The following is an 11,185-nucleotide window of genomic DNA, read 5'->3' as shown; positions in this document are numbered from 1 at the left end:
TTTTGTGAGACGGATATCTTATTTGGGTCATCCATTAAAATTTATTACTTTTTATGCTAAGAATATTATTTTTTATTGTGAATATCGGTAGGGTTGATCCGTCTCACAGATAAATATTCGTGAGACCGTCTCACAAGTGACCTACTCGTTGCGTTTTGATTGATTCTGTTCAATGATGTTGCTGTTCGTAAGACACATACTAAAAAAATAGGAATTTTTTCAGGTTTGAGTCGCGGATTAAACTGGAATCACTCTGCAGCTTTCATGATTTGATTTGATTGGCTTTGGTTTGTCCTAACCTTTGTTCACATCAATCAAAGCTCACATCACATTCAATTGTTGAAAAACTGCCGGAAACAACTCTTGGAATTTCTTGCAAGGAGCAAGAAACACCTCAACCGGCCAAAATCTTGTACTTCACTTCACCACGAAGTATCCCACCAAACAAAACTACTGAACAAGATCTTTCAACTTATTACATCGTTCATGCTTTCTGCAAGACGAAGCTTGACAAAAGAATGAATTTCAGAAGCCAACAATGCGAATATCTCTAATCACATGATAATTGTAGATCATATGAAAAAACTTATATAATTTAAACTCTGGTGGAGTTCCTCCTTTGAATATAGGCGATCAGAAAAATATATTCTTCTCAGGCGACAATCTGTTTGAACATCGACTCTCAGTGTCTCCACATAGTTGGTTCCATAAGCTCGTCGAATCAGATCAGAAAGGTTGAGCTGGATTTGATTCCATCCCTCATCCAATTTCAATGGCATGGTGCAAATAAAAGGCTCAACTCCAGTGACAGCCTGCAGTGGAAGTGAATACTTCAAAATCTAACAATAGAAAGATACTTCTGCAAATGGTAGTACCTGAGAGTGAGACATCAAGTATGTGGAAATGCACCAGTACATGTACTTTAAAATTACCAAAACATAATGAGTGTAAAATGCAGATAAATAACAGTGAATTTACCAATTCTGTACATGTTAAAATGACTGATTTCAATATACAAATTACTTCCAAAGTTCACACATTGGTTTCCAAAAATTGTATTTAACAATTCTAAGGTATCACAACTACCAAACTTGAATTATTCTACAATTAAATTCGAAAATTCTCAGATAATATAGGCCGAAATTTCGTTATCAGATGCACTAATCTTCTTTAATTGCCGAGTCTGCTAATATGTCTTAGAAATCTAAGAAATAAATAGTTTAACACATACAATCTCATAAAAATAAAGTATCACATGTTAACAGAGTAGAATCAAAATAAGTAAATCATGAAATGATCCTTAGAGACAAAAAAAAAAAAACAAAATCAAATGGTTGGAAGTGGGGCAACCATTTGAATATTAATACAGCATAAAACACAAACAAAAATTGTAAATAAATTACTCCAAATTAGTTAAAGATTTTTGCAATATATTTCACTTCTCTAAAAGAAGAATAAACATGCGAGAGAAAATGTTGTTTTAATTTGATTTAGACTCATTTTAAAAAATATAATCTAATTGTGGACCGTACCATAATGGGTAATATTAGAAGATGCAAGTTGTCAACTAACCTTTATTTATCGACAATTGAATGTAATCCATCAAAATATTGAGTAGAAATAACTAAGGTTGTATTTGGAAAGAAATTCATTTATTCGATTATAATTTTATTGTCAACGATGGAACGACCGATGAAAGTTTAAATTCATATCTTACTCACTTACACAAAAGTAAAATGAATTTCAAATGCTTATATTATCGAGTGAACTTGAAATTCATCATATTTAATATAAAACACTATATAAACATGCAAGGTTCGATTTGAAGTTTATGTTAATCTAAAACTACAAAATACGGTTCAATATATTGAAATATATAGATTTGAAATTCATCAATCCAACATTCGATTTTATAATATTCAAATTTTTTTATGAGTTGTATCTTAAGAATAAATAAATAACAGGTTTAAGGATTTTGGAATATATTTTACTCCTCTAAAATCAAAATTATAATAATATAATTGAATTTCAACTGGGTTGCTGCTGATATATTTTCCAAGCCCATTACATTTTTGGTCCAGGGCTTCTAGCCCAAATTTAGATCCGACCCGACTCAACTTTAATTCTCCACAAGACACGTTTAACACTACAATACGTCCGTGTTATATTTCTGTCACAGACTGGTGATTCAATGTACCGAGCTCCGAAGAAAGCATAGTTCATTACGCTCGTAATAAAAAAATAATCTTCTCGCAAATTATAATTAACAATTTCCCTAAGCCCCAAAAGCTCTGAATTCGATCCCTCGCTAGGGTTTAACGAGCAAAAATCCATACTTTGTTTTCAGATTTACTAGTGCGAAGAAGTTATTTCCAAATGCTTCTAAAAGGTACTGCCATTTCACCAGCTTACGTAAATTATTTGTTTATAATTGTTTGAAATTTTGCATGATAATTTTTTGCCAGTTGTATGCAGTTTATTTGTTTTAATCGAGTAACTTTTAGTGTTTGTTGTTCTCAGAAAATTATAACTGGTGTGATTGATGTTGCTGGTTTAATTAAATTGGTAGTTTAATTTGTTTATTTCTTATCGATTTTTTTGGTTGTTGCATGGCCTTGCGAGATTTTTCTGGTATGATTTTTATGTGAAATGAACTTGTTAGATAGAAGGAAATGATTTTCGTGGTTATAACTATTATAGAGATGCATGTGTAATCTTTGGTTTATGATACTTTTTTAGTATCTAATGTGTTTGATGAGTTATATTTCTTTTTAATATTTTCTCGGCTTTATCTATTGCAATGAGGTGCAAATGTTGATGCAGTGTGGTCATTAATATGATTTCACAAATCCGTGCTTCATATACCTTTACATTTTCTAATTATGAAGGTTAAGTTTGATGACACAGTTCAGTATATACAGTCTGTTACATGGTACTGTAGTATAGTGAAATGGTATTAAATCAGGTAAAGATGTGTTATTGCTTCGCACATTCCAGTTTATTCACCCAATGACCCACATGTGCATCCCGTGTGACTCGAACTCGGGATCTAAGTTTGGATCATCATTTGCTTCACCATTCGGATAATTGATTGATATGCTATTTTGAAATGCACGAGTGAAAATTTTGGAAACAGGCTGAATTGCTTGGTACGTAACAATAGCCGCCTCAGGGATTGGATACATTGTTTGCTTTGAGTCTCTTCCCTTCTGATGCAAGTTTTAGAAATCTGGAAGCTGATCACATGCTTTGGTGTACTACCCTTTTTGTTTTTCTCCTCTTATTAAACATTATATTATATTAATGCTTATAAGTTGAAATGAAAGTGCAATACTCTTCAAAAATAAAATTTGCAATATTAACAAGTTACACCTACCAGTTTTGCCAGACTTGAAACTTTTTATTACTTGCCATACTGGATGAATAATCTCAAACCCATTGTGGGATTCTCAACTTGACAAAATCTAATTGAGACTCAAATATAATATAGATTTTCACAAGTGTTTCTAGGAAATATACATAGCGGCTTAAGTTTGGTAGTCATTTGTTGACAAAAAGCCATCACCGGATGCGTCTGTTGAGTTTCTGTCTACTTGTTGAGGAGGACTTTATTGCTGTCTTATTTTTCTGTACTATTTTTTTGTTGTTTAATTCTTAATTATTTTCTTTATTTTTCTCAATGCTACTATGCTAGTTTATCTGCATTAAAAATAGTTCAATGACAAACTTATTGCCTATTTAGCATGCACGACCAAAATAAAATTATAATGAAATTGAAAAACACAAGAATGAGCATCTGTAGTTTTCAACAAGTCGGTAAAGTTCTACGGGGGTAATAACTTGAAATGGCACTCGACGTCTGTAATATGAGACGTCATCACATTAAATTTTCTCTCAACCTACTCATAATATTACTTGTTTTCTAGTGTCAAAAGAACCCGTTATCGCTCGAATTGGTGCAAAAATATAATTCAAAAGTCTCTCGCTTCCTGCTATAAATGTGTGCCCTCAGCGAGTTTTGCCATTCTATTCTTGCCTTCTTGGCGATATTTTCATAAGCCTTGTTTCAGATCCCCAATTTTCTTCTATTAGTTTCTGTGATTTTACTTTCTATTCTATCAGATAGATATTTATAGACGCTAATCAAGGTATATTCTTCCATATTTATTTACTTGTTATTTTACCTTCATTTACTTGATTTGTTTAATTATAAGTTCTGTAAAATGTCCTTGCCATTACTAGGAACAATTAGCAACGACTTCGAAAATCTACCAACTTCTGAGGAGACTAGGAAAGGCCATTTGCATCAAATTGTCACAATTTTGAGTTTGAACATTGAAGTATGTATACTTGTGGAGAGAGGATTATATTTATGAGCAAATAGCATTTTCCACCCTCATAAAAGTCCAAAAAAGCATAAACCCCCCCCTCCCCCCCTATGTAAAATTAATAGCGTTTTGTATCCCTCTGGTTTTTTAAAAAGCAAGCATATTTACCCTATTTGCAAGGGGTTTCATACCTGATTATTTAAAAATACAGGGTTTTAAATGCCATTGATTTGACAATGGAGGTTTTTTGCTTTTTTGAATTTTGGAGGGGTTCTGATGGAATTTATCATATATTGATGATCTTTCTAAGTTTCTTCACCTCAAGAAAAATTATAAAAATAATGTTGATATCATGATGCTCTCAACCAGCCTTAGGAAAGTTGAGAATGCAGGAATTTAATTTTTGTTATTGATCTTCTTCACATCATTGTCTTCATCTTGCATGCCCTTTTTCCCAGGTTTCTTGAATATTGTTAAAAATGAGTCAATGGTTAGGCTATGACATGAACAATGGCACTCAGTGCTGGCACATAGCTGGATTTTTCGGAGGTTTTGTTTGATGTTGTTCGGAAATTAAAAATCTTTAATTGTGTAGTCTTATTCGTTTTATTAATCTATATGAGTAAGTGTTCAAATGAAAATTACTACGCGATACATAAATCAAAACACTAAATTCAATCCCTCGTGATGGAATTTAAGGAATATTAGGTCGATTCATATATTATCTTCACTCACCACATCTGAATCCAGCTTGTCAACGATCGGTTTGCATAGGATTTATTACATTTCTTACACTCGGATCTATAATTTCATTTGGTGATTCTCCAAAATTACATTGAGAGTGATTTTAGGAAAGTATGTGGGGATTTTGTTCCATTATGAAATGAGGAGATGCTTATATTTATAATCTTTCTATAAGAAAGACAGTTTTTCTCAAGCCTTGTATTGGAGCTGATCCATATCAAAAGAGATCACAGATGCACGTTGAATTATGAATGTCTAAGGGGTTGTGAGTTCTAAACCCAAGCCAAGACTAATAAATATAATTCCAACACCTCATATTACTGATTATTTTAATATTGTTGAGGTTATCTCGTTGGGAATTCGTAGCATTTACATTTTGCTTTTCAAACTTCTGAATACAATAAGCTAACTGAATGACCCAATCCTTTATTTGGCTGCATTTCTTGCCACCACAAGTTGTAACATACTTGATGAATGTAAAGTTCGATGATTCATTTTTCCTATGTGCTGGTAGCAACACTTATTTTAAAGCGCTTATTCATAAAGTCGTAAAAACTCTTGTTTTTTGACCTTTAATTGACTCTATTATGTGCAGCTATTTGTTTGATAATTAACTTATTCATCTCAATGTTTACTCCAAAACCAGCATCTAAAACGTCAACCACCACATTCGTAGTGAAGTAGAGAACAAGTGTATTTTTTTTTGTTTCAACAATATGCTTGGTTATTTTATAAATTCAAACATGACATTATACAAAAGTATTATACAAAAGAAGATTAAACAAACTAGTTCGCATGGGTGCATGTAATTGCAGTTATTAATAGGACCAACTCTTGATCACCATCACTTTTACCGAGCTGATATTGGGATTTATGTGTTTGGTACCTACAGTCTCCTTGTACTCATTGTTTGGTATTAGTATTTCTGATTTAGAAATCTGCTGAAAGATCCAAATTGTCTGAAATAGTTTTGTTCTCTCCAACACGGATGAAAGTGGAAAGAAAGCTGACAAAAATGAGAATTTGTAGGACCTTCTTTTATAGAGGAAGAGAAAATTGGGATGAAATTAATGCCGAGAGAGAACATACTGAAAATAAGTTTTTAGGGCCATTATATGTGGAAGAAAGATTGAGATGAAATCCTTGTTTACATATCATCGAGTCTTTAAAGTGAGCATAAGAGTTTTCATGTCTTGAAGAAGTTGAGCGATAATTCATTAACTGATGAATTTCATGATCCCAAAGTGCCTAAGCACGTTCATATGAATATATTCTTCCATTATTTATGTTATGATTGCTGCTTGTTATCATCATTAATCATGAAAAAATTCAGGGTTTCTTATTTTCTTACGTACAATCAAGTGTCCGATACATTTGGGGCCTCTGACCTATAGTTTTTAGTTAAAGATTTTTCTTTTATTCGAATTGACTATGGAATAAATAAACTTGGCAGCTATTTCTCAAAATGAATCAACTTGATCAAGGAGAGAGTGCTGGTGGCCCTTCGCTCCTTCATGTGAAGCGTAGACGTGGTCGTCCACGTAAAGATCCCAGCCTAAAGCATGCTAAAGCTGCTCGCACAGCCCCTGGTTTTTTAGGAACGAAAGAATACCTTTCTCAGAGAGCTGATCAAAACAATGGAATCGATATAATGGTTGGGCAGCCAGTGACTGGCGTTGTTGAGGCTACATTTGACGCTGGTTATTTGCTTACTGTTCGAATTGGTAACTCAGATACAAATTTAAGGGGTGTTGTTTTCAAACCCGGACATTTTATTCCAGTCACAGCAGCTAACGATGTTGCCCCACATATGAAAATGATTAGAAGAAATGAAGTCCGCATGCCCGCAGAAAAACGAGGTTGGTCACGTGGCGAGAAACTTCCAATTCAACCAGGTGCTATAGTTCCTTTAAAACACAAATATTCATCACCAAAAATAGCTCCTTCTGTTCCTCCCGTCAATGTGACAGGCACTGTGGCTCCTATTGTACTTCAACCTGGCAGTTTTTTGAATGAGATATCGCCTTCGAACCAAATACCTTTAGGCACACCCCATTCTGCTCACGTGTTGGAATTCGGAGACGATGATGTGCATATGGTTGAACCTTTAGCCATGTTGCCACCTGATCGATCTATACCAGTTAGCAAGATGTTTGTGGCCACACAGCCCCATCACAGCCACCAAGTTTCTGTAGTTAGTGAGCAGGTTAACACCAGTTCTGTTCAAGAAGGTCCCTGTGACAGTGGACTGGGAAAAGGTGACCACTCAATGAAATCAATAGATACCGATACATCAGGCTCTTCACAAACATCAGATACTCAGACGGAGAATAGCAAGGAAGCATTGAAATTCCTATCAGAAGATTTAGGAGGCATTTCAATACAAGAATTTGGAAATACCATTGATCCCTTTTCATCCAAGCCCTTACAATCTGTGTCTGGCACAAAATCTTTTTTCGATTATGGAACTGGGAAAATGACCGATCTTTTAAAGGTAAGAAGGACCCTCAACTTGTGCAAAATTGCAAATATCTTTGTTTTAGAGAATCCAAGCCGTGATTTCTTGTGTCTTTCTTTGATTACATAACTTGCTCTAGGCTGTACAGGAAAATAAGAAAGAGAATGAGGTGCACATCACAGAAGAATCAACTCCCATACCCGAGGTTGAGTTTCCAGAAACTTATGCGGCTGAAACAGATTTGAAAAACGAAGCATCATTCCATAATTAGAAATCTTTCTGATCGTACAGCAACATACATGTGTTTGAACAAGTGCAGTGGCACTCGGCGAGCATGTGTGAAGCCTTCTTTCTAGCGAAGGAGTTTGGGAGCATGCTCTGTTTATTTAGAGTCAAAAGTAATTTAATGTTTATTTACATTATAGGTGCACAAAGACTCTGTCTTCATGAAACCCGGTTCTTAATATTATTTTGTTTTCGGATTCTCCTCATTTCGTTTTTCTTGTTTGGCATGCTTCATTTCTTGATATTGTTGTTGCATGTCTGTGCTTTGTGATTGTTCTGTCACTCAAGCGCTCATGCAGATTCATTTGAACGCTGAGTAAAAAAATTTCAAAAATTCAAAGTTTATGTTTTAATTCTTTAAAATATAAATTTTGATTTTTTTTTAAAAAAATATTTTGTAATTAAATTTTCTAGCTTGCCCCTCTGCTTTTGCTGAACAACTCGCTGAATTATAGTGTTGGATCGCCTCACTCGATTGCGTTTGATATTTTGTTTGATTGGTTCATTATGCAATTGGGTTTGGATATTAGACCAAACCGGAATATATTTCTTTTGGAATTGACTGTAGGCTGTATGAGTCTGTTACATTTCATGCCACATTTTTTCTCATGTAACTAATATTTATTATCTTCTATGATTCTTTACACATTATCGTGTACGATAAAACATTTTGATTTCAAGATAGAGGGAAAAAGCCTGATAAAAAATTCGAGACAGATAAAAAAATTATTAATAAACTCGTACAATTAAAGTTACCTAACAAGTATTATACGATAGTTCATATTGATGCACCAAATTAATTAGCATGAAATGCTAAGCATAAAAAAAAAAAACTTTTACGATAACGTCTCACATGTTACTTTTGTGAGTTAGATGTCTGATCATATTTATGAAAAACATTATTTTCTATGTTAAAAATATTAATTTTCATTATACTTATATATTTTTGTCAAAAATATTAATTTTTATTGCATATATCTATCTTTAGTTCCTCATTGAATATTATTATATTATATTAAATATATTCATATATATTATTAATAAACAAAAACTCAAATAAAAAGATTTCACAGGAGTAAAATAAAAAAGACTAGATCTCTTGTGTGACGATATCATGAATCTTTATATGTGAGACGACCTCATGAATCTTTATTTGTGAGACGGGTCAACCCCACCGATATTCACAATAAAAAGTAATACTTCTAATATAAAAAATAATACTTTTTCATGATGATCCAAATAAAAGACATGTATCACAAAATACGACTTGTGAGACTGTCTGACACAAATTTTTGCCCATAAAAAAAATTAAAAATACTCCTAATTAATAATGTACTAAAGACTTTAAGTAAAGAGAGTAGACATTCACAGGGTCATTTGATCAACTTTCTAGATGAAGTATTCGGGTCAACGGGGTCGGCAGCAGCATGAACAAATTGACGGATTCAACGGACAAGCCATCACCACTGAAACTTTCAAAATCTTCTCTCATTTCCTTCCTCCTTCAAATTTGATCCCAAAAATTTGAAAAACCTAGATTTCTCTGAAAACCCAGTTCAGAAATATGCTGGATTTCTACTTCACGATCCCGTATGGGCTGCTTTTGGTGGTGGGGGGCGTAATTGGATACTCGAGGAAAGGCAGCACGGCGTCGCTGGCTGGTGGCGCCGGCACCGGGTTGCTGCTCGTCCTCGCCGGATTTCTTAGCCTCCAAGCCTACAACAAGCGCACAAATTCCTACTTTGCCTTGATTCTGGAGACTGGTATGCTTCTTTTTAATCGACGCTTATTTTTCTAATTTGAGATCAAAATAAAGTTAGTATATGAATTGAATTTAAGTGAAATATTGAAACGTCTGAAATATTTCTTCCCTTGTGAAGTTCCAAAAAAAATATGAGAACGCACTTGTTCTAATGATATTCATTAAAATTGGAATAAAAATAGAAACCTCAGTATAAACTATAAACTAAGGTCATTTTCCATTGTTCTACCAAATCTGATGATAAATCAATTGCTCAAATTTTAAAATGACTTTTGGTTTTGCATTACATGTTATCGAGTCATTCGTGCTGCGTTTCTTGAAACAGCTATTGCTGCCTTGCTAACCTGGGTTATGACCCAGAGGTATCTGCAAACTTCAAAGATGATGCCAGCCGGTATGGTTGCTGGGATCAGGTAAAGTAAACTTGAACGTGCACTTGCAACTTGTATCGATTTGAAAATCTTTGTGCATAGTGTTGGTGTGATCGAGTTTCATTAAACAGCGTCTACGATTTATCTGAGCTAGTTCATATATGAGGATGCTCGAAGAGGCTGCGAGTTATATCAGCCAAGTTCTCACGTCATTAAAAAAAAAGTAATTCCTAAGTTGATGAGCAATTTGCACTTAACCAAGTATTTCTTATGTGGCAGACGTCGGGCGCTACATTTTATTTCTAGTTATAGTCTTCCGTCGTGGCTGCCCCTCGACTTACAGTGCACAGTTGCTCGATTACTATGGATTGAAATTTCTTATCCGAACTGTTGGGACTAGACCCTACTCAATTCTCAAACCTTTTTGGAATACAACCTACTCTCAGTTCCTTTAGAATGTGCTAAAGTATCGCGATAATACCATTTGCAACGTTCTTTCTTGGTAATTCTGCAGGATGGGTCAATCCTCCCATCTCCCGTTTGGCTTTGCAACGTATCTGCCGCTAGTATACAATAAATAACATTTCGATTTACCTACACTAGCAGAATTGTTAACCATTGGTTTCTTATTTGCAGTTTTCTCATGACTGGATTTTATCTGTACAAGGTTGCAAATGGTGGCAACCACATCCCTTCGAAATCTGACTAATTCTACTGCTAAGTTAGTCCCATACAATTTCATGCTGTATGCATCCACACAGACATGTTAGAAATTTTGCATTGGACAATGAAAAATTGATGAGATGTATTGTACTTGTACGACCATTATTTTTATATACTAATATCATATGCCATTTACTCTGAAAAATGAAATATCAGACGAAAATAATATTTTGGAATGGATGAGCTAAAGTAAATCAAACATGCTAAAGCTGATTTCTTTTGCTGAAACTGCAAGCAAGACTAGTAGCTTAAAACCAGTAATATGGAGGAACTGGCAAGATTTTGATTACTTAGCTTGGAGGTTAATATGATTGTTTGATTTGAAACACCACTAGGTTATATTTAGTCCTATTTTGGGGAAATTGATTTCGTTTTTGAAAATGAATATGGGATAATTTATTTATAAACTTTTACAAATTATGTCGTTTCTCTCTATATAAAAATGTATAACAAGGTCATTTAAGAAAAAAGAAGGAGAGTCTTTCTCGGAGTGAGTCTATCTAGTGTGATTTAC

The 11,185-nt window shown here is 34.0% G+C and overlaps 2 protein-coding genes across 3 annotated transcripts; both read left to right on the top strand.

The window, feature by feature from the left end:
• The first annotated feature begins 2,196 nt into the window (after nucleotides 1-2,196).
• Nucleotides 2,197-8,021, top strand: LOC142540670 (uncharacterized). 2 transcript variants are annotated; one of them, XM_075646994.1, is made up of 3 exons: nucleotides 2,197-2,389; nucleotides 6,526-7,566; nucleotides 7,679-8,021. In XM_075646994.1, exons 2-3 carry the CDS (start codon nucleotides 6,538-6,540, stop codon nucleotides 7,799-7,801), a joined length of 1,152 nt encoding a protein of 383 aa, XP_075503109.1. In that variant the 5' UTR covers nucleotides 2,197-2,389; nucleotides 6,526-6,537; the 3' UTR covers nucleotides 7,802-8,021. The 2 variants fall into 2 exon arrangements, with proteins under 2 accessions (XP_075503109.1, XP_075503108.1); XM_075646993.1 differs by having other exon boundaries at nucleotides 7,670-8,021.
• Nucleotides 8,022-9,193: 1,172 nt separating this feature from the next.
• LOC142539006 (protein FATTY ACID EXPORT 5-like) lies at nucleotides 9,194-10,845 on the top strand. Its single transcript, XM_075644304.1, has 3 exons — nucleotides 9,194-9,578; nucleotides 9,903-9,990; nucleotides 10,585-10,845. Exons 1-3 carry the CDS (start codon nucleotides 9,380-9,382, stop codon nucleotides 10,655-10,657), a joined length of 360 nt encoding a protein of 119 aa, XP_075500419.1. The 5' UTR covers nucleotides 9,194-9,379; the 3' UTR covers nucleotides 10,658-10,845.
• The last annotated feature ends 340 nt before the right edge of the window (nucleotides 10,846-11,185 follow it).

This window comes from Primulina tabacum, chromosome 3 (assembly GCF_025594145.1).
Source record: "Primulina tabacum isolate GXHZ01 chromosome 3, ASM2559414v2, whole genome shotgun sequence".
In the NCBI taxonomy this organism is placed as follows: domain Eukaryota; kingdom Viridiplantae; phylum Streptophyta; class Magnoliopsida; order Lamiales; family Gesneriaceae; genus Primulina; species Primulina tabacum.
Note: the sequence above shows the minus strand (reverse complement) of the source record. Positions and strands in the feature narration are given on the sequence as shown.

Coding starts and splice junctions, on each gene's coding strand:
- LOC142539006 (XM_075644304.1), top strand. CDS start 9,380: ATGCTGGATTTCTACTTCACGATCCCGTATGGGCTGCTTTTGGTGGTG. Junction 9,579..9,902: donor TGCCTTGATTCTGGAGACTG/GTATGCTTCTTT, acceptor TTCTTGAAACAG/CTATTGCTGCCTTGCTAACC. Junction 9,991..10,584: donor GGTATGGTTGCTGGGATCAG/GTAAAGTAAACT, acceptor TCTTATTTGCAG/TTTTCTCATGACTGGATTTT.
- LOC142540670 (XM_075646993.1), top strand. CDS start 6,538: ATGAATCAACTTGATCAAGGAGAGAGTGCTGGTGGCCCTTCGCTCCTT. Junction 7,567..7,669: donor AAATGACCGATCTTTTAAAG/GTAAGAAGGACC, acceptor AACTTGCTCTAG/GCTGTACAGGAAAATAAGAA.